The sequence below is a fragment of the Oncorhynchus clarkii genome, chromosome 1 (assembly GCF_045791955.1).
Source record: "Oncorhynchus clarkii lewisi isolate Uvic-CL-2024 chromosome 1, UVic_Ocla_1.0, whole genome shotgun sequence".
NCBI classification, from domain to species: domain Eukaryota; kingdom Metazoa; phylum Chordata; class Actinopteri; order Salmoniformes; family Salmonidae; genus Oncorhynchus; species Oncorhynchus clarkii.
The window spans coordinates 84,852,320-84,876,826 of record NC_092147.1 but is presented as its reverse complement, the minus strand read 5'-3'; the positions used below and the strand labels follow the sequence as shown (position 1 = coordinate 84,876,826).

At 41.9% G+C, this 24,507-nt stretch overlaps 1 protein-coding gene across 3 annotated transcripts in view; it reads left to right on the top strand.

Moving 5' to 3' along the window:
- LOC139413518 (exportin-1) overlaps positions 1–24,507 on the top strand; it is a 79,780-nt gene that overhangs the window by 15,641 nt on the left and 39,632 nt on the right. For all 3 annotated transcript variants that reach the window (XM_071161012.1, XM_071161021.1, XM_071161029.1), the window contains one exon: positions 2,428–2,500. In XM_071161012.1, coding sequence (XP_071017113.1) covers positions 2,428–2,500 — 73 coding nt within the window. The remainder of the gene's footprint in view (positions 1–2,427; positions 2,501–24,507) is intronic.

The following is a 24,507-nucleotide window of genomic DNA, read 5'->3' as shown; positions in this document are numbered from 1 at the left end:
TCTTCCACCTTTTGAAACAGTGATCCCTACTGTCTTCCACCTTACCTTTTGAAACAGTGATCCCTAATGTCTTCCACCTTACCTTTTGAAACAGTGATCCCTACTGTCTTCCACCTTACCTTTTGAAACAGTGATCCCTACTGTCCTCCACCTTTTGAAACAGTGACCCCTACTGTCTTCCACCTTTTGAAACAGTGATCCCTACTGTCCTCCACCTTACCTTTTGAAACAGTGATCCCTACAGTCTTCCACCTTTTGAAACAGTGATCCCTACTGTCTTCCACATTTTGAAACAGTGATCCCTACTGTCTTCCACCTTTTGAAACAGTGATCCCTACTGTCTTCCACCTTTTGAAACAGTGATCTCTACTGTCTTCCACCTTTTGAAACAGTGATCCCTACTGTCTTCCACCTTCTGAAACAGTGATCCCTACTGTCTTCCACCTTTTGAAACAGTGATCCCTACTGTCCTCCACCTTACCTTTTGAAACAGTGATCCCTACTGTCTTCCACCTTTTGAAACAGTGATCCCTACTGTCTTCCTCCTTTTGAAACGGTGATCCCTACTGTCTTCCACCTTTTGAAACCGTGATCCCTACTGTCTTCCACCTTACCTTTTGAAACAGTGATCCCTACTGTCCTCCACCTTTTGAAACAGTGATCCCTACTGTCTTCCACCTTACCTTTTGAAACAGTGATCCCTACTGTCTTCCACCTTTTGAAACAGTGATCCCTACTGTCCTCAGCCTTACCTTTTGAAACAGTGATCCCTACTGTCCTCCACCTTTTGAAACAGTGATCCCTACTGTCCTCAGCCTTACCTTTTGAAACAGTGATCCCTACTGTCCTCCACCTTTTGAAACAGTGATCCCTACTGTCCTCCACCTTACCTTTTGAAACAGTGATCCCTACTGTCTTCCACCTTTTGAAACAGTGATCCCTACTGTCTTCCACCTTTTGAAACAGTGATCCCTACTGTCCTCCACCTTACCTTTTGAAACAGTGATCCCTACTGTCTTCCACCTTTTGAAACAGTGATCCCTACTGTCCTCAGCCTTACCTTTTGAAACAGTGATCCCTACTGTCCTCCACCTTTTGAAACAGTGATCCCTACTGTCTTCCACCTTTTGAAACAGTGATCCCTGCTGTCTTCCACCTTACCTTTTGAAACAGTGATCCCTACTGTCCTCCACCTTTTGAAACAGTGATCCCTACTGTCTTCCTCCTTTTGAAACAGTGATCCCTACTGTCCTCCACCTTTTGAAACAGTGATCCCTACTGTCTTCCACCTTTTGAAACAGTGATCCCTGCTGTCTTCCACCTTACCTTTTTGAAACAGTGATCCCTACTGTCTTCCACCTTTTGAAACAGTGATCCCTACTGTCCTCCACCTTTTGAAACAGTGATCCCTACTGTCTTCCACCTTCTGAAACAGTGATCCCTACTGTCTTCCACCTTTTGAAACAGTGATCCCTGCAGTTGAAATACTGTTGATCCAAATAATAATAGACCAAATAATAAAATACAGTATTTTGTAACATTTAAGTCCTTTTTAAATGTTTATTTTTACTTGACTTTATAAAAGTATATCATTAATTTGATAGATATAGGACAAATGAAAACCTGTGGCTGGTCTTGTAGTTTCTTTTGAGACACACCAGTTTAAGGTGAAAATGGGTCCGTGTCTAGAATGGTACCCTATTCCCTATATAGTGCACTCCTTTTAACCAGAGCTGGTAGTGCACTATATAAGGGATATGATGCCATTTGGGATGCACGCACAACCTGATTATTTTGGTTGTTGTGAGGTTAGAGGTTTGTTAGGTGCAGTAAGATGCCAGTCTTACCCTGGTGGTTCCTAAAACAACATTTTAAACCTGCTGACAACCTTTTAAACCCAATTGCTTAGACTAAGTTTGTATACCAAACCTGCAATGTCTCTCAGGCTACTTGGTTTGACGTAACTAAAAACAATGGTGCGGTGGTATTAATAGTAATATCTTTATTTTATATAGTATTCGTTATTACAAGCAGAATCCGTCACTTTTAAAAACCAAATAAAACAGTAGTATTGAACGAAACAAATGTTGTGAGGTGTATTAGTGTTCTTCCCCCTCGGTCGTTCACCTTCTGGTTTGGTCCTGGGAGAAACAGCAGGACTTCTACATGCCTTCAGCCCTACGGTGGCTCGTAGAGACCAAAACTAAAATAGCACTTTTATTGAAATGTTTACTTACTAAAAAATCTGCATGAAATGTAGTTCAATCTGATTGAAAAGGTTGAAAAAAAATCTATAGATTTGTTTTTAGGCCCAATTCATGTTTTTTTAATTGTTTCTGTTGCTCCAAAATATACACCATGTTTTTAATGTTCAGCGTTGCTATGACCACTGTCACCTAGCACTGTTTCTCTCCTTGTGCGTTACAGTACTATGCTCTGCAGATTCTGGAAACAGTTATCAAAACAAGATGGAAGATTCTACCCAGAAACCAGTGTGAAGGTAAGCCTCGCTGCCCCTGCATAAATCACATTTATTTTTAGAAAGCCCTCTTTATGTCAGCAGTTGTCACTAAGGGCATGACAGTTACCCAGCCTAAGAGCAAGCAATGCAGAATTAATTTATTGAACCTTTATTTAACTAGGCAAGTTAGTTAACCTGTCTGGTACAAGCTCGACAACAGCCAGTGAAATTGCAGGGCTCCAAATTCAAAACAACAGAAATCCCATAATTAAAATTCCTCAAACATACAAGTATTTTACACCATTTTCAAGATAAACTTCTTGTAAATCCAGCCACAGTGTCCGATTTCAAATAGGCTTTATGGCGAAAGCACACCAAATTATTATGTTCGGTCAGCACCTAGTCATAGAAAACCATACAGCCATTTTCCAGCCAAGGAGAGGGCTCATAAAAGTCAGAAATAGCGATTAAATTAATCACTAACATTTGATGATCTTCATCAGATGGCACTCACAGGACTTCATGTTAGACAATAAATGTGTGTTTTGTTCGATAAAGTTCCTCTTTATGTCCGAAAACCTCATTTGAAATTGGTGTGTTATGTTCAGAAATGCATTGTCTCAAACAAACATCCGGTGAAAGTGCAGAGAGCCACATCAAATTACAGAAATACTCATCATAAACATTGATAAAAGATACAAGTGTTAAACATACGAATACAGATAAACTTCTCCTTAATGAAACCGCTGTGTCAGATTTCAGAAAGGCTTTACGGCGAAAGCACACTTTGCGATTATGTTAGGTCAGCACCTTAACACAGAAACCCACACAGCCATTTTCCAACCATGGAGAGTGTCACAAAAGTCAGAAATTGCATTAAAATGAATCACTTACCTTTGATGATCTTCATCTGGTGGCACTCCCAGGTCTCCATGTTAGACAACAGATGTTTGTTTTGTTCGATAAAGTTCATCTTTATGTCCAAATACTTCCGTTTTGTTGGTGCGTTTAGTTCAGAAATCCAAAGGCACAATGCGCGCTCTCAAAACCAAGATGAAAAGTCAAAAAAGTACAATAAAAGATAGAAACATGTCAAACGATGTTTAAAATTAATCCTCAGGTTGTTTTTGTCATAAATAATCAATAATATTTCAACCGGACAAAAGCTTTGTCAATGGAAAAGGTAAACAATAAATGCATGTTCCCGATCACGTGCTTGGTTCAGGTCTGGAAATTTCCACTGTCCTCTCATTGAAAGTGCTGTATCTCCCTCATTTTTCAGAGTAAAAGCCTGAAACAGTGCCGAAAGACTGGTCACATGTTGAGGAAGCCATAGAGATCGTGAACTGGGTCCTAAGTCTTTGTATGGTGGATAGGCTTTCAATGGAAAAACAGCATTTCAAAATAATAGTACATCCTGGTTGGATTTTCCTCTGGTTTTCGCCTGCCATATCAGTTCTGTTATACTCACAGACATTATTTTAACAGTTTTGGAAACTTTAGAGTGTTTTCTATCCAAATCTACTAATTATATGCGTATCCTAGCTTATGGGCCTGAGTAGCAGACTGTTTAATTTGGGCACACTTTTCATCCAAAATTCCGAATCCTGCCCCCTACCCTAGTGAAGTTAAGAACAAATTCTTATTTACAATGACGGCCTCCACCGGACAAACCCGGACGACGCTGGGTCAATTGTGCACCGACCTATGAGACTTCCAATCACGGCTGGTTGTGATACAGCCTGGATTCGAACCAGGGTGTCTGTAGTGATGCCTCTAGCACTGAGATGCAGTGTCTCAGACCGCTGTGTCACTCGGGAGCCCAGTGGCACAGTGTCTAGAGAAAAACTCCCTAGAAAGAAGAAACCTAGAGAGGAACCAGGCTCTGAGGGGTGGCCAGTCCTCTCCTGGCTGTACTGGGTAGAGAGGAACCAGGCTCTGAGGGGTGACCAGTCCTCTTCTGGCTGTACTGGGTAGAGAGGAACCAGGCTCTGAGGGGTGGCCGTCCTCTCCTGGCTGTACTGGGTAGAGAGGAACCAGGCTCTGAGGGGTGACCAGTCCTCTCCTGGCTGTACTGGGTAGAGAGGAACCAGGCTCTGAGGGGTGGCCAGTCCTCTCCTGGCTGTACTGGGTAGAGTGGAACCAGGCTCTGAGGGGTGGCCAGTCCTCTCCTGGCTGTACCAGGTGGGCCCCTCTCAGCCTCGCTCGCTCGCTCGCTCGCCAACCAAACCATTCCCTCACCTCGTGTCTGAGGACAGGGTGGAACAGGACATCAGCCTTTAGAATGCGTGTTGACACTACCGTAGGTGAATTTGAACACTGTATCTGTGTCTTAGTTTCATTGCTCTGTCTCTTAAGACACATGTTCTTGCTCATTAAGAGTTGGAGAATAACCCATGGGGAGAATCAGCTGTCTTTTGGAATATTGCTCTTGACAACTCAAGACGTCTTAATTGTGGAGGCAGCGACACCCCCCCTCTCTCTCTCTCTCCCCCTTAACCCGGCCGACGTGCAGTTGCCAAGTTGGGCCGTGTTCCCCTCTAAGCACGCCGGTTCATTTTCTGCTTGGCTGAGTCCTGTTCTGCAGAAAGGCTGGGTTCTGTCTCTGGCAGAACACAAGGGAAACGCTAGGAGGGAAGAATAAAACATGCTGTTTAGTTGAGGGATTGCAAAGGGACTTGGTGCTGTAACTTTTTTAGCGAAGCCAGCGACCACTGGTGTGAGTCTATCTGTCCCAGCATGTTAATCTTAGTTAAAACATGGAGATGGAAAGCCACGACAGACAGGCCAAGGCTCAATATGTTGGTGGAAGATCTAGCATCAGCTACACAGGAGATCTGATCAATTTAGGGACCAATACGGCTCTGACTTTATTGTGCAATCCCTGTCACGCCAACATTTTAATCATTTTCTTCACTAGGTAGTGTGTATATTAGACTTGGGCGGTATACTGTGTACCGGGGTATTTAGAACTAGCCACCAAATGGTTTTTCAATACAGTCTATACTGTATTTCTTTGAAGTTTTTCAATAACATTTTAATATTTCTAGGTACTTTTTTAAGTAAATACCTGCTGTGGAATAGGTTAGGAGATAAAGCAGGTTGGGTTCTTCATTTCACCTGTCACATTAGTTTACATTATGAAGCTTACCGTACGTAGTTCCCCAGAACAGTTGAGTCAGTCACATTAGTTTACATTATGAAGCTTACCGTAGTTCCCCAGAACAGTTGAGTCAGTCACATTATGAAGCTCACCGTAGTTCCCCAGAACAGTTGAGTCAGTCATGTGTTTGTAAATAGTACAATGGGAGAAAGCAGGAGTCAAGCTGTGTATTGACAGGGGTCGTGTTTTATATTGAAAGTCAGCTGGGTTTTTTTTTTGTGGCTTCAATAGAGTGATCAGGGACATGTAACTATAGTTTTCCTTCGCAGAAAATACATTCGTGCAACACATTTGGCAGAAAATAACTTTTCATCAGAGGACAACAGAAGTGCAACTTTATTTGGCTGACAGCCACACCACTAAATACTTTTGTAATGAAAAAGTAAGGTATTATTTACTAAAACGATGCATGGCCTTCATATTTCTAATGTTTGTCAAAGAAAGAATGTAGCCAGCTATGGCTTGGGGGTAGAAGCTGTTAAGGAGACTTTTGGTCCTAGACTTGGCACTCCGGTACCGCTTGCCATGTGGTAGCAGAGAAAACTGTCTATGTCTTGTTGACTGGAGTCTCTGACAATTTTATGGGCTTTCCTCTGACACTGCCTATTATATAGGTCCTGGATGGCATGAAGCTTGGCCCCAGTGATGTACTGGGCCATACACACTACCCTCTGTAGCGCCTTGCGGTCGGAGGCCGAGCAGTTGCCATACCAGGCAGTGATGCAACCAGCTCTCGATGGTATAGCTGTAGGACTTTTTGAGGATCTGGAGACCCATGCCAAATCTTTTCAGTCTCCTGAGGGGCAAAAGATTTTGTCCATGACTGTCTTGTTGTGTTTGGACCATGATAGATCGTTGGTGATGTGGACACCAAGGAACTTGAAACTCTCGACCCGCTCCACTACAGCCACGTTGATGTTAATGGGGGCCTGTTAGGCCCGCCTTTTCTTGTAGTCCACGATCAGCTCTTTTGTCTTGCTCACCTTGAGCAAACTTAACGATGGTGTTGGTGTCGTGTTTTTGCCACGCAGTCGTGGGTGAAACGGGAGTACAGGGACTAAGTACACACCCCTGAGGGGCCCCAGTGTTGAGGATCAGCATGGCAGACGTGTTGTTGCCACCCCCTACCACCTGGGGGCAGCCCGTTTAAACAATGAGTTTAGATGTTATGTGCATGATAACAGCATTCCCATTCATAAGCTGGTAGCGATCACTACAGACGGGGACACCAGAAATGCGTGGGCTGCATTCGGGCTTCGTTGCACTGTGCCGTGGTGATCCCGATTTTCCCAGAGTTTTTCAACGATCACTGTGTGATCCATCAGCAAGCACTAACTAGTAAAGCTGTGGACTCGTCTCATGTCATGACACTTGCCGTTATGATTGTTCATTCGATTAGCGCAAAAGGACTTCAGCACCGCCTGTTTAAATCTTTATTAGTTGAGTTTGATGCCGCATACGACGACCTGATTCTCCACGCTTACGTAAGGTGGTTGAGTCGCGGGAAAGTACTGCAAACGATTGGTTGACTTGCTGCCCGAGATCAAATCATTTCTGGAGTCACGAAGTGAGGAGCGTGAGGGACGGACTGTCTGATGATGGACAAAACAGCCAATCTGAACCAGCTCCAACTATGAGCTTCGGGGAAAAGACAAAGACGTGATACACATGATCAGAGCTGTCACTGCCTTTTAAGACCAAGGCCTTTCAGCTGAGGAATGGAAGGCCGGTGCACTTCCCCCCAACCTGGAGGAAGTGTTGCAAAACATCGGAAAACAAAGATGCTTTTCTCCTGCAAGAATTCTGTTCCCCACCTGGAGAAACTGTCATCTGAATCCAACAGGTGTTTTCAGGAGTTCAATGACACAGGGGAGGTTGTTCTATTTATTTGAACCCTTTTCCTCCCCGTTCAGATTGAGGAGGTGTCTGACACGTTCCAGATAGTATTTGCTTTACCTGTCGGAGTTGACATGGAGATAATTGAATTGCAAAATGACATCGAGTTGAAAGCAAGATCAAGAGACGGTCTCCTTTTCATCCTGCACACTTCAGCTGAAGGTCTACTTTTCATCCTGCACACTTCAGCTGAAGGTCTACTTTTCATCCTGCACACTTCAGGTGAAGGTCTCCTTTTCATCCTGCACACTTCAGCTGAAGGTCTACTTTTCATCCTGCACACTTCAGGTGAAGGTCTCCTTTGGATCAACTGTGTCTCTGTGAAATGGCCTTTTCACACACGACAAGAGTCAAGTCAAAGAACAGGTCTTTTCAATCTGATCTCACAGACCGTCAGACTTTCTGATAGTGTGTGATCACAGCCGTCGTGTGTGTGTGTGTGTGTGTGTGTGTGTGTGTGTGGAGAGGGGATCTCATCCACAGCCGTCACATTGAATGTGTGTGTGTGTGTTAGGAGAGGGGACTCACTCACTATAATTACCCTGCTCACTATAATTACCCTGCTCACTATAGTTACCCTACCCACTATAATTACCCTACCAACTATAGTTACCCTACTCACTATAATTACCCTACTCACTATAATTACCCTACTCACTATAGTTACCCTAATCACTATAGTTACACTACCCACTAGTTACCCTACTCACTATTATTACTCACTATAGTTACCCTACTCACTATAATTACTCTTTATAATTACCCTACTCTCTATAATTACTCACTATAATTACCCTGCTCACTATAGTTACTCACTATAATGACCCTACTCACTATAGTTACCCTACTCACTATAATTACCCTACTCACTATAATTACCCCACTCACTATAATTACCCTACTCACTATAGTTACTCACTATAATTACCCTACTCACTATAGTTACCCTACTCACTATAATTACCCTACTCACTATAATTACCCTACTCACTATAATTACCCTACTCACTATAATTACCCTACTCACTATAGTTACTCACAATAATTACCCTACTCACTATAATTACCCTAGTCACTATAGTTACTCACAATAATTACCCCACTCACTATAGTTACTCACTATAATTACCCTACTCACTATAATTACCCTACTCACTATAATTACCCTACTCACTATAGTTACTCACTATAGTTACCCTACTCACTATAGTTACCCTACTCACTATAATTACCCTACTCACTATAGTTACTCACTATAATTACCCTACTCACTATAGTTACTCACTATAGTTACCCTACTCACTATAGTTACCCTACTCACTATAATTACCCTACCAACTATAGTTACCCTACTCACTATAATTACCCTACTCACTATAATTACCCTACTCACTATAGTTACCCTAATCACTATAGTTACACTACCCACTAGTTACCCTACTCACTATAGTTACTCACTATAGTTACCCTACTCACTATAGTTACCCTACTCACTATAGTTACCCTACTCACTATAATTACCCTACTCACTATAGTTACTCACTATAATTACCCTACTCACTATAGTTACTCACTATAATTACCCTACTCACTATAATTACCCTACTCACTATAATTACCCTACTCACTATAGTTACCCTACTCACTATAATTACCCTTCTCACTATAGTTACTCACTATAATTACCCTACTCACTATAGTTACTCACAATAATTACCCCACTCACTATAGTTACTCACTATAATTACCCTACTCACTATAATTACCCTACTCACTATAATTACCCTACTCACTATAGTTACTCACTATAGTTACCCTACTCACTATAGTTACCCTACTCACTATAATTACCCTACTCACTATAGTTACTCACTATAATTACCCTACTCACTATAGTTACTCACTATAGTTACCCTACTCACTATAGTTACCCTACTCACTATAGTTACCCTACTCACTATAATTACCCTTCTCACTATAGTTACTCACTATAATTACCCTACTCACTATAGTTACTCACTATAATTACCCTACTCACTATAGTTACCCTACTCACTATAATTACCCTACTCACTATAGTTACTCGCTATAGTTACCCTACTCACTATAGTTACCCTACTCGCTATAGTTACCCTACTCACTATAATTACCCTACTCACTATAGTTACTCACTATAATTACCCTACTCACTATAGTTACTCACTATAATTACCCTACTCACTATAATTACCCTACTCACTATAATTACCCTACTCACTATAATTACCCTACTCACTATAATTACCCTACTCACTAGTTACCCTACTCACTATAATTACCCTTCTCACTATAGTTACTCACTATAATTACCCTACTCACTATAGTTACTCACTATAATTACCCTACTCACTATAATTACCCTACTCACTATAGTTACCCTACTCACTATAATTACCCTACTCACTATAGTTACCCTACTCACTATAATTACCCTACTCACTATAGTTACCCTACTCACTATAATTACCCTACTCACTATAGTTACTCACTATAATTACCCTACTCACTATAGTTACCCTACTCACTATAGTTACTCACTATAATTACCCTACTCACTATAGTTACCCTACTCACTATAGTTACCCTACTCACTATAGTTACCCTACTCACTATAGTTACCCTACTCACTATAGTTACCCTACTCACTATAGTTACCCTACTCACTATAATTACCCTACTCACTATAGTTACCCTACTCACTATAATTACCCTACTCACTATAGTTACCCTACTCACTATAGTTACTCACTATAATTACCCTACTCACTATAGTTACCCTACTCACTATAATTACCCTACTCACTATAGTTACTCACTATAATTACCCTACTCACTATAGTTACCCTACTCACTATAATTACCCTACTCACTATAATTACCCTACTCACTATAATTACCCTACTCACTATAATTACCCTACTCACTATAATTACCCTACTCACTATAGTTACCCTACTCACTATAATTACTCACTATAGTTACCCTACTCACTATAATTACCCTACTCACTATAATTACCCTACTCACTATAATTACCCTACTCACTATAATTACCCTACTCACTATAGTTACCCTACTCACTATAATTACCCTACTCACTATAATTACCCTTCTCACTATAGTTACCCTACTCACTATAGTTACTCACTATAGTTACCCTACTCACTATAGTTACCCTACTCACTATAATTACCCTACTCACTATAATTACCCTTCTCACTATAGTTACCCTACTCACTATAGTTACTCACTATAATTACCCTACTCACTATAATTACCCTTCTCACTATAGTTACCCTACTCACTATAGTTACTCACTATAGTTACCCTACTCACTATAATTACCCTACTCACTATAGTTACCCTACTCACTATAGTTACTCACTATAATTACCCTACTCACTATAGTTACTCACTATAATTACCCTACTCACTATAGTTGTGCTACTGAATATATTTATGACACTGACTTGGCCCATACTACTGCCTGCATCTTACTACTGCTAGTGGGCTGTACACAGTACGTTTTGACAAATAGGGAAATGTAGTTTATTGAACTGTATCTCCAGCCATATGCTATGTTGTGGATTTATTGTAAAGGCACAGTGTTTATTTAGTTTCATGTCCTGTTGTTAAACCGACGCACAACAAAAGTGTAATGATGTGTTTTCTCTACAACTTCTGCAACTTTCTCCTCCTGCTGACTGGTGTTCTCAGCTACCACCTACTGGTGTGGCCCTGTAATGTTTATCAGGGAAACAGTTCTAATCTACTGGTGTGGCCCTGTAATGTTTATCAGGAAACAGTTCTAATCTACTGGTGTGGCCCTGTAATGTTATCAGGAAACAGTTCTAATCTACTGGTGTGGCCCTGTAATGTTATCAGGAAACAGTTCTAATCTACTGGTGTGGCCCTGTAATGTTATCAGGAAACAGTTCTAATCTACTGGGGTGGCCCTGTAATGTTATCAGGAAACAGTTCTAATCTACTGGTGTGGCCCTGTAATGTTTATCAGGAAACAGTTATAATCTACTGGTGTGGCCCTGTAATGTTTATCAGGAAACAGGTCTAATCTACTGGTGTGGCCCTGTAATGTTTATCAGGAAACAGGTCTAATCTACTGGTGTGGCCCTGTAATGTTTATCAGGAAACAGGTATAATCTACTGGTGTGGCCCTGTAATGTTTATCAGGAAACAGGTCTAATCTACTGGTGTGGCCCTGTAATGTTTATCAGGAAACAGGTCTAATCTACTGGTGTGGCCCTGTAATGTTTATCAGGAAACAGGTCTAATCTACTGGTGTGGCCCTGTAATGTTTATCAGGAAACAGTTCTAATCTACTGGTGTGGCCCTGTAATGTTTATCAGGAAACAGTTATAATCTACTGGTGTGGCCCTGTAATGTTTATCAGGAAACAGGTCTAATCTACTGGTGTGGCCCTGTAATGTTTATCAGGAAACAGGTCTAATCTACTGGTGTGGCCCTGTAATGTTTATCAGGAAACAGGTCTAATCTACTGGTGTGGCCCTGTAATGTTTATCAGGAAACAGGTCTAATCTACTGGTGTGGCCCTGTAATGTTTATCAGGAAACAGGTCTAATCTACTGGTGTGGCCCTGTAATGTTTATCAGGAAACAGGTCTAATCTACTGGTGTGGCCCTGTAATGTTTATCAGGAAACAGTTCTAATCTACTGGTGTGGCCCTGTAATGTTTATCAGGAAACAGGTCTAATCTACTGGGGTGGCCCTGTAATGTTATCAGGAAACAGTTCTAATCTACTGGTGTGGCCCTGTAATGTTTATTAGGAAACAGTTCTAATCTACTGGTGTGGCCCTGTAATGTTATCAGGAAACAGTTCTAATCTACTGGTGTGGCCCTGTAATGTTATCAGGAAACAGTTCTAGTCTACTGGTGTGGCCCTGTAATGTTATCAGGAAACAGGTATAATCTACTGGGGTGGCCCTGTAATGTTATCAGGAAACAGGTCTAATCTACTGGGGTGGCCCTGTAATGTTTATCAGGAAACAGGTCTAATCTACTGGTGTGGCCCTGTAATGTTATCAGGAAACAGGTCTAATCTACTGGGGTGGCCCTGTAATGTTTATCAGGAAACAGGTCTAATCTACTGGTGTGGCCCTGTAATGTTTATCAGGAAACAGGTCTAATCTACTGGTGTGGCCCTGTAATGTTTATCAGGAAACAGTTCTAATCTACTGGTGTGGCCCTGTAATGTTATCAGGAAACAGTTCTAATCTACTGGTGTGGCCCTGTAATGTTATCAGGAAACAGTTCTAATCTACTGGTGTGGCCCTGTAATGTTTATCAGGGAAACAGTTCTAATCTACTGGTGTGGCCCTGTAATGTTTATCAGGAAACAGTTCTAATCTACTGGTGTGGCCCTGTAATGTTTATCAGGGAAACAGTTCTAATCTACTGGTGTGGCCCTGTAATGTTTATCATCTAGAATGTCATTGTAGGCTGTAGAGGTGGATCAGAGAATCACCAGCAGCAAGAACGACATCATTGATGTATACAGAGAAGATAGTTGGCCCGAGAATTGAACCCTGTGGCACCCCCATAGAGACTGCCAGAGGTCTGGACAACAGGCCCTCCAATTTGACACACTGAACTATATCTGAGAAGTAGTTGGTGAACCAGGTGAGGAAGTCATTTGAGAAACCAAGGCTGTTGAGTCTGCCGATAAGAATGTGGTGATTGACAGAGTCGAAAGCCTTGGCCAGGTCGATGAATACGGCTGCACAGTATTGTCTCTTATCGATGGCAGTTATGATATTATTTAGGACCTTGAGCGTGGCTGAGGTGCACCCATGACCAGCTCGGAAGCCAGATTGCATAGCGGAGAAGGTACGGTGGGATTGAAATGGTTGGTGATCTGTTTGTCTAGAGTGTCTCCCCCTTTGAAGAGGGGGATGACCGCGGCAGCTTTCCAATCTTTGAGGATCTCAGACGATGCTGAGAGGTTGAACAGGCTAGTAATAGGGGTTGCAACAATTTCGGGAGATAATTTTAAAAAGAGAGGGTCCAGATTGTCTAGCCCGACTGATTTGTAGGGGTCCAGATTTTGCAGGTCTTTCAGAACATCAGCTGTCTGGATTTGGGTGAAGGAGAAATGGTGGAGGCTTGGGCGAGTTGCTGTGGGGGGTGCAGGGCAGTTGACCAGGGTAGGGGTAGCCAGGTGGAATGCATGGCCAGCCGTAGAGAAATGCTTATTGAAATTCTCAATTATCATGGATTTATCGGTGGTGATAGTGTTACCTAGCGTCAGTGCAGTGGGCAGCTGGGAGGAGCTGCTCTTATTCTCCATGGACTTTACAGTGTCCCAGAACTTTTTTGAGTTTGTGCTACAGGATAAAAAAAATATATTTGAAAAAGCTAGCCTTAGCTTTCCTAACTGCTGTGAAGTTATGTAAAGCTACCTGAAGCTGGTTAGCTTTAGAAAACCCAGAGTGAGATCTGTTTAAGCTTGACTGCTATGAAGACGACCTGGACACACCTGTTGTTGAATTTCTCCACCCTTCTGTATTTCTACTCAGTTACTGTCATGGCACTATGGTAAGAGTTAGGGTGCTTGGAACCAAACAGAACCGGGGAGAGACTTGGAACCAAACAGAACCGGGGAGGGACTTGGAACCAAACAGAACCGGGGAGAGACTTGGAACCAAACAGAACCGGGGAGACTTGGAACCAAACAAAACCGGGGAGGACCCCCCCCCCCCCCTAATTTGTCCAATAGAAAGTCTTGTTTTCGCTGCAAAACATTTTCTGTTTTACAACGGTTTGGACCCCCCCGACTAAGTAACCAATCCGGTCCTCATACCATCATAGCCACCTAATCATCCCCAGCTTCCAATTGGCTCGTTCATCCCCTCTCCCCTGTAACTCTTCTCCAGGTCGTTTCTGTAAAAGACAATGTGTTCTCATCAACGTAGCTGGTCAAATAAGGGTTAATAATGATGCCGCTGTACAGACTATTAGGTGGTCTATGTGCAGCTTGTTTAAAAGCAGCCAGTGTCAGTTCAGTTCAGCAGCTAGCTACATTACACAGTAACTGTATGCATGACAGCAAGCAGAAGACGCCTATCAATGCTCTACTTGCTCACTAGGTTCCACTAAAGCAGATATGTGGATCAGCCAATGCCCAGCTGTTGGTTCAGTAGATTCTAGATTCACACCTTGTGAAGCAGCATTGTGTTCTGGGTCACTGATTATGTTGTTACCTGCTCTGTAAGGACGACAGACAGGCCAAGGCTCAATATGTTGGTGGAAGATCTAGCATCAGCTACACAGGAGATCTGATCAATTTAGGGACCAATACGGCTCTGACTTTATTGTGCAATCCCTGTCACGCCAACATTTTAATCATTTTCTTCACTAGGTAGTGTGTATATTAGACTTGGGCGGTATACTGTGTACCGGGGTATTTAGAACTAGCCACCAAATGGTTTTTCAATACAGTCTATACTGTATTTCTTTGAAGTTTTTCAATAACATTTTAATATTTCTAGGTACTTTTTTAAGTAAATACCTGCTGTGGAATAGGTTAGGAGATAAAGCAGGTTGGGTTCTTCATTTCACCTGTCACATTAGTTTACATTATGAAGCTTACCGTACGTAGTTCCCCAGAACAGTTGAGTCAGTCACATTAGTTTACATTATGAAGCTTACCGTAGTTCCCCAGAACAGTTGAGACTGTCACATTAGTTTACATTATGAAGCTTACCGTAGTTCCCCAGAACAGTTGAGTCAGTCACATTATGAAGCTCACCGTAGTTCCCCAGAACAGTTGAGTCAGTCATGTGTTTGTAAATAGTACAATGGGAGAAAGCAGGAGTCAAGCTGTGTATTGACAGGGGTCGTGTTTTATATTGAAAGTCAGCTGGGTTTTTTTTTTGTGGCTTCAATAGAGTGATCAGGGACATGTAACTATAGTTTTCCTTCGCAGAAAATACATTCGTGCAACACATTTGGCAGAAAATAACTTTTCATCAGAGGACAACAGAAGTGCAACTTTATTTGGCTGACAGCCACACCACTAAATACTTTTGTAATGAAAAAGTAAGGTATTATTTACTAAAACGATGCATGGCCTTCATATTTCTAATGTTTGTCAAAGAAAGAATGTAGCCAGCTATGGCTTGGGGGTAGAAGCTGTTAAGGAGACTTTTGGTCCTAGACTTGGCACTCCGGTACCGCTTGCCATGTGGTAGCAGAGAAAACTGTCTATGTCTTGTTGACTGGAGTCTCTGACAATTTTATGGGCTTTCCTCTGACACTGCCTATTATATAGGTCCTGGATGGCATGAAGCTTGGCCCCAGTGATGTACTGGGCCATACACACTACCCTCTGTAGCGCCTTGCGGTCGGAGGCCGAGCAGTTGCCATACCAGGCAGTGATGCAACCAGCTCTCGATGGTATAGCTGTAGGACTTTTTGAGGATCTGGAGACCCATGCCAAATCTTTTCAGTCTCCTGAGGGGCAAAAGATTTTGTCCATGACTGTCTTGTTGTGTTTGGACCATGATAGATCGTTGGTGATGTGGACACCAAGGAACTTGAAACTCTCGACCCGCTCCACTACAGCCACGTTGATGTTAATGGGGGCCTGTTAGGCCCGCCTTTTCTTGTAGTCCACGATCAGCTCTTTTGTCTTGCTCACCTTGAGCAAACTTAACGATGGTGTTGGTGTCGTGTTTTTGCCACGCAGTCGTGGGTGAAACGGGAGTACAGGAGGGGACTAAGTACACACCCCTGAGGGGCCCCAGTGTTGAGGATCAGCATGGCAGACGTGTTGTTGCCACCCCCTACCACCTGGGGGCAGCCCGTTTAAACAATGAGTTTAGATGTTATGTGCATGATAACAGCATTCCCATTCATAAGCTGGTAGCGATCACTACAGACGGGGACACCAGAAATGCGTGGGCTGCATTCGGGCTTCGTTGCACTGTGCCGTGGTGATCCCGATTTTCCCAGAGTTTTTCAACGATCACTGTGTGATCCATCAGCAAGCACTAACTAGTAAAGCTGTGGACTCGTCTCATGTCATGACACTTGCCGTTATGATTGTTCATTCGATTAGCGCAAAAGGACTTCAGCACCGCCTGTTTAAATCTTTATTAGTTGAGTTTGATGCCGCATACGACGACCTGATTCTCCACGCTTACGTAAGGTGGTTGAGTCGCGGGAAAGTACTGCAAACGATTGGTTGACTTGCTGCCCGAGATCAAATCATTTCTGGAGTCACGAAGTGAGGAGCGTGAGGGACGGACTGTCTGATGATGGACAAAACAGCCAATCTGAACCAGCTCCAACTATGAGCTTCGGGGAAAAGACAAAGACGTGATACACATGATCAGAGCTGTCACTGCCTTTTAAGACCAAGGCCTTTCAGCTGAGGAATGGAAGGCCGGTGCACTTCCCCCCAACCTGGAGGAAGTGTTGCAAAACATCGGAAAACAAAGATGCTTTTCTCCTGCAAGAATTCTGTTCCCCACCTGGAGAAACTGTCATCTGAATCCAACAGGTGTTTTCAGGAGTTCAATGACACAGGGGAGGTTGTTCTATTTATTTGAACCCTTTTCCTCCCCGTTCAGATTGAGGAGGTGTCTGACACGTTCCAGATAGTATTTGCTTTACCTGTCGGAGTTGACATGGAGATAATTGAATTGCAAAATGACATCGAGTTGAAAGCAAGATCAAGAGACGGTCTCCTTTTCATCCTGCACACTTCAGCTGAAGGTCTACTTTTCATCCTGCACACTTCAGCTGAAGGTCTACTTTTCATCCTGCACACTTCAGGTGAAGGTCTCCTTTTCATCCTGCACACTTCAGCTGAAGGTCTACTTTTCATCCTGCACACTTCAGGTGAAGGTCTCCTTTGGATCAACTGTGTCTCTGTGAAATGGCCTTTTCACACACGACAAGAGTCAAGTCAAAGAACAGGTCTTTTCAATCTGATCTCACAGACCGTCAGACTTTCTGATAGTGTGTGATCACAGCCGTCGTGTGTGTGTGTGTGTGTGTGTGTGGAGAGGGGATCTCATCCACAGCCGTCACATTGAATGTGTGTGTGTGTGTTAGGAGAGGGGACTCACTCACTATAATTACCCTGCTCACTATAATTACCCTGCTCACTATAGTTACCCTACCCACTATAATTACCCTACCAACTATAGTTACCCTACTCACTATAATTACCCTACTCACTATAATTACCCTACTCACTATAGTTACCCTAATCACTATAGTTACACTACCCACTAGTTACCCTACTCACTATTATTACTCACTATAGTTACCCTACTCACTATAATTACTCTTTATAATTACCCTACTCTCTATAATTACTCACTATAATTACCCTGCTCACTATAGTTACTCACTATAATGACCCTACTCACTATAGTTACCCTACTCACTATAATTACCCCACTCACTATAATTACCCTACTCACTATAGTTACCCTAATCACTATAGTTACACTACCCACTAGTTTACTCACCTACTCACTATAATTACCCCACTCACTATAATTACCCTACTCACTATAGTTACTCACTATAATTACCCTACTCACTATAGTTACCCTACTCACTATAATTACCCTACTCACTATAATTACCCTACTCACTATAATTACCCTACTCACTATAATTACCCTACTCACTATAGTTACTCACAATAATTACCCTACTCACTATAATTACCCTAGTCACTATAGTTACTCACAATAATTACCCCACTCACTATAGTTACTCACTATAATTACCCTACTCACTATAATTACCCTACTCACTATAATTACCCTACTCACTATAGTTACTCACTATAGTTACCCTACTCACTATAGTTACCCTACTCACTATAATTACCCTACTCACTATAGTTACTCACTATAATTACCCTACTCACTATAGTTACTCACTATAGTTACCCTACTCACTATAGTTACCCTACTCACTATAATTACCCTACCAACTATAGTTACCCTACTCACTATAATTACCCTACTCACTATAATTACCCTACTCACTATAGTTACCCTAATCACTATAGTTACACTACCCACTAGTTACCCTACTCACTATAGTTACTCACTATAGTTACCCTACTCACTATAGTTACCCTACTCACTATAGTTACCCTACTCACTATAATTACCCTACTCACTATAGTTACTCACTATAATTACCCTACTCACTATAGTTACTCACTATAATTACCCTACTCACTATAATTACCCTACTCACTATAATTACCCTACTCACTATAATTACCCTACTCACTATAATTACCCTTCTCACTATAGTTACTCACTATAATTACCCTACTCACTATAGTTACTCACAATAATTACCCCACTCACTATAGTTACTCACTATAATTACCCTACTCACTATAATTACCCTACTCACTATAATTACCCTACTCACTATAGTTACTCACTATAGTTACCCTACTCACTATAGTTACCCTACTCACTATAATTACCCTACTCACTATAGTTACTCACTATAATTACCCTACTCACTATAGTTACTCACTATAGTTACCCTACTCACTATAGTTACCCTACTCACTATAGTTACCCTACTCACTATAATTACCCTTCTCACTATAGTTACTCACTATAATTACCCTACTCACTATAGTTACTCACTATAATTACCCTACTCACTATAGTTACCCTACTCACTATAATTACCCTACTCACTATAGTTACTCGCTATAGTTACCCTACTCACTATAGTTACCCTACTCGCTATAGTTACCCTACTCACTATAATTACCCTACTCACTATAGTTACTCACTATAATTACCCTACTCACTATAGTTACTCACTATAATTACCCTACTCACTATAATTACCCTACTCACTATAATTACCCTACTCACTATAATTACCCTACTCACTATAATTACCCTACTCACTAGTTACCCTACTCACTATAATTACCCTTCTCACTATAGTTACTCACTATAATTACCCTACTCACTATAGTTACTCACTATAATTACCCTACTCACTATAGTTACCCTACTCACTATAATTACCCTACTCACTATAATTACCCTACTCACTATAGTTACCCTACTCACTATAGTTACCCTACTCACTATAGTTACCCTACTCACTATAATTACCCTACTCACTATAGTTACCCTACTCACTATAATTACCCTACTCACTATAATTACCCTTCTCACTATAGTTACTCACTATAATTACCCTACTCACTATAGTTACTCACTATAATTACCCTACTCACTATAATTACCCTACTCACTATAGTTACCCTACTCACTATAATTACCCTACTCACTATAGTTACCCTACTCACTATAATTACCCTACTCACTATAGTTACCCTACTCACTATAGTTACCCTACTCACTATAATTACCCTACTCACTATAGTTACTCACTATAATTACCCTACTCACTATAGTTACCCTACTCACTATAATTACCCTACTCACTATAGTTACTCACTATAATTACCCTACTCACTATAGTTACCCTACTCACTATAATTACCCTACTCACTATAGTTACTCACTATAATTACCCTACTCACTATAGTTACCCTACTCACTATAGTTACCCTACTCACTATAGTTACCCTACTCACTATAGTTACCCTACTCACTATAATTACCCTACTCACTATAGTTACCCTACTCACTATAATTACCCTACTCACTATAGTTACCCTACTCACTATAATTACCCTACTCACTATAGTTACCCTACTCACTATAGTTACTCACTATAATTACCCTACTCACTATAGTTACCCTACTCACTATAATTACCCTACTCACTATAGTTACTCACTATAATTACCCTACTCACTATAGTTACCCTACTCACTATAATTACCCTACTCACTATAATTACCCTACTCACTATAATTACCCTACTCACTATAATTACCCTACTCACTATAATTACCCTACTCACTATAGTTACCCTACTCACTATAATTACTCACTATAGTTACCCTACTCACTATAATTACCCTACTCACTATAATTACCCTACTCACTATAATTACCCTACTCACTATAATTACCCTACTCACTATAGTTACCCTACTCACTATAATTACCCTACTCACTATAATTACCCTTCTCACTATAGTTACCCTACTCACTATAGTTACTCACTATAGTTACCCTACTCACTATAGTTACCCTACTCACTATAATTACCCTACTCACTATAATTACCCTTCTCACTATAGTTACCCTACTCACTATAGTTACTCACTATAATTACCCTACTCACTATAATTACCCTTCTCACTATAGTTACCCTACTCACTATAGTTACTCACTATAGTTACCCTACTCACTATAATTACCCTACTCACTATAGTTACCCTACTCACTATAGTTACTCACTATAATTACCCTACTCACTATAGTTACTCACTATAATTACCCTACTCACTATAATTACCCTACTCACTATAGTTGTGCTACTGGATATATTTATGACACTGACTTGGCCCATACTACTGCCTGCATCTTACTACTGCTAGTGGGCTGTACACAGTACGTTTTGACAAATAGGGAAATGTAGTTTATTGAACTGTATCTCCAGCCATATGCTATGTTGTGGATTTATTGTAAAGGCACAGTGTTTATTTAGTTTCATGTCCTGTTGTTAAACCGACGCACAACAAAAGTGTAATGATGTGTTTTCTCTACAACTTCTGCAACTTTCTCCTCCTGCTGACTGGTGTTCTCAGCTACCACCTACTGGTGTGGCCCTGTAATGTTTATCAGGGAAACAGTTCTAATCTACTGGTGTGGCCCTGTAATGTTTATCAGGAAACAGTTCTAATCTACTGGTGTGGCCCTGTAATGTTATCAGGAAACAGTTCTAATCTACTGGTGTGGCCCTGTAATGTTATCAGGAAACAGTTCTAATCTACTGGTGTGGCCCTGTAATGTTATCAGGAAACAGTTCTAATCTACTGGGGTGGCCCTGTAATGTTATCAGGAAACAGTTCTAATCTACTGGTGTGGCCCTGTAATGTTTATCAGGAAACAGTTATAATCTACTGGTGTGGCCCTGTAATGTTTATCAGGAAACAGGTCTAATCTACTGGTGTGGCCCTGTAATGTTTATCAGGAAACAGGTCTAATCTACTGGTGTGGCCCTGTAATGTTTATCAGGAAACAGGTATAATCTACTGGTGTGGCCCTGTAATGTTTATCAGGAAACAGGTCTAATCTACTGGTGTGGCCCTGTAATGTTTATCAGGAAACAGGTCTAATCTACTGGTGTGGCCCTGTAATGTTTATCAGGAAACAGGTCTAATCTACTGGTGTGGCCCTGTAATGTTTATCAGGAAACAGTTCTAATCTACTGGTGTGGCCCTGTAATGTTTATCAGGAAACAGTTATAATCTACTGGTGTGGCCCTGTAATGTTTATCAGGAAACAGGTCTAATCTACTGGTGTGGCCCTGTAATGTTTATCAGGAAACAGGTCTAATCTACTGGTGTGGCCCTGTAATGTTTATCAGGAAACAGGTCTAATCTACTGGTGTGGCCCTGTAATGTTTATCAGGAAACAGGTCTAATCTACTGGTGTGGCCCTGTAATGTTTATCAGGAAACAGGTCTAATCTACTGGTGTGGCCCTGTAATGTTTATCAGGAAACAGGTCTAATCTACTGGTGTGGCCCTGTAATGTTTATCAGGAAACAGTTCTAATCTACTGGTGTGGCCCTGTAATGTTTATCAGGAAACAGGTCTAATCTACTGGGGTGGCCCTGTAATGTTATCAGGAAACAGTTCTAATCTACTGGTGTGGCCCTGTAATGTTTATTAGGAAACAGTTCTAATCTACTGGTGTGGCCCTGTAATGTTATCAGGAAACAGTTCTAATCTACTGGTGTGGCCCTGTAATGTTATCAGGAAACAGTTCTAGTCTACTGGTGTGGCCCTGTAATGTTATCAGGAAACAGGTATAATCTACTGGGGTGGCCCTGTAATGTTATCAGGAAACAGGTCTAATCTACTGGGGTGGCCCTGTAATGTTTATCAGGAAACAGGTCTAATCTACTGGTGTGGCCCTGTAATGTTTATCAGGAAACAGGTCTAATCTACTGGTGTGGCCCTGTAATGTTTATCAGGAAACAGTTCTAATCTACTGGTGTGGCCCTGTAATGTTATCAGGAAACAGTTCTAATCTACTGGTGTGGCCCTGTAATGTTATCAGGAAACAGTTCTAATCTACTGGTGTGGCCCTGTAATGTTTATCAGGGAAACAGTTCTAATCTACTGGTGTGGCCCTGTAATGTTTATCAGGAAACAGTTCTAATCTACTGGTGTGGCCCTGTAATGTTTATCAGGGAAACAGTTCTAATCTACTGGTGTGGCCCTGTAATGTTTATCATCTAGAATGTCATTGTAGGCTGTAGAGGTGGATCAGAGAATCACCAGCAGCAAGAACGACATCATTGATGTATACAGAGAAGATAGTTGGCCCGAGAATTGAACCCTGTGGCACCCCCATAGAGACTGCCAGAGGTCTGGACAACAGGCCCTCCAATTTGACACACTGAACTATATCTGAGAAGTAGTTGGTGAACCAGGTGAGGAAGTCATTTGAGAAACCAAGGCTGTTGAGTCTGCCGATAAGAATGTGGTGATTGACAGAGTCGAAAGCCTTGGCCAGGTCGATGAATACGGCTGCACAGTATTGTCTCTTATCGATGGCAGTTATGATATTATTTAGGACCTTGAGCGTGGCTGAGGTGCACCCATGACCAGCTCGGAAGCCAGATTGCATAGCGGAGAAGGTACGGTGGGATTGAAATGGTTGGTGATCTGTTTGTCTAGAGTGTCTCCCCCTTTGAAGAGGGGGATGACCGCGGCAGCTTTCCAATCTTTGAGGATCTCAGACGATGCTGAGAGGTTGAACAGGCTAGTAATAGGGGTTGCAACAATTTCGGGAGATAATTTTAAAAAGAGAGGGTCCAGATTGTCTAGCCCGACTGATTTGTAGGGGTCCAGATTTTGCAGGTCTTTCAGAACATCAGCTGTCTGGATTTGGGTGAAGGAGAAATGGTGGAGGCTTGGGCGAGTTGCTGTGGGGGGTGCAGGGCAGTTGACCAGGGTAGGGGTAGCCAGGTGGAATGCATGGCCAGCCGTAGAGAAATGCTTATTGAAATTCTCAATTATCATGGATTTATCGGTGGTGATAGTGTTACCTAGCGTCAGTGCAGTGGGCAGCTGGGAGGAGCTGCTCTTATTCTCCATGGACTTTACAGTGTCCCAGAACTTTTTTGAGTTTGTGCTACAGGATAAAAAAAATATATTTGAAAAAGCTAGCCTTAGCTTTCCTAACTGCTGTGAAGTTATGTAAAGCTACCTGAAGCTGGTTAGCTTTAGAAAACCCAGAGTGAGATCTGTTTAAGCTTGACTGCTATGAAGACGACCTGGACACACCTGTTGTTGAATTTCTCCACCCTTCTGTATTTCTACTCAGTTACTGTCATGGCACTATGGTAAGAGTTAGGGTGCTTGGAACCAAACAGAACCGGGGAGAGACTTGGAACCAAACAGAACCGGGGAGGGACTTGGAACCAAACAGAACCGGGGAGAGACTTGGAACCAAACAGAACCGGGGAGACTTGGAACCAAACAAAACCGGGGAGGACCCCCCCCCCCCCTAATTTGTCCAATAGAAAGTCTTGTTTTCGCTGCAAAACATTTTCTGTTTTACAACGGTTTGGACCCCCCCGACTAAGTAACCAATCCGGTCCTCATACCATCATAGCCACCTAATCATCCCCAGCTTCCAATTGGCTCGTTCATCCCCTCTCCCCTGTAACTCTTCTCCAGGTCGTTTCTGTAAAAGACAATGTGTTCTCATCAACGTAGCTGGTCAAATAAGGGTTAATAATG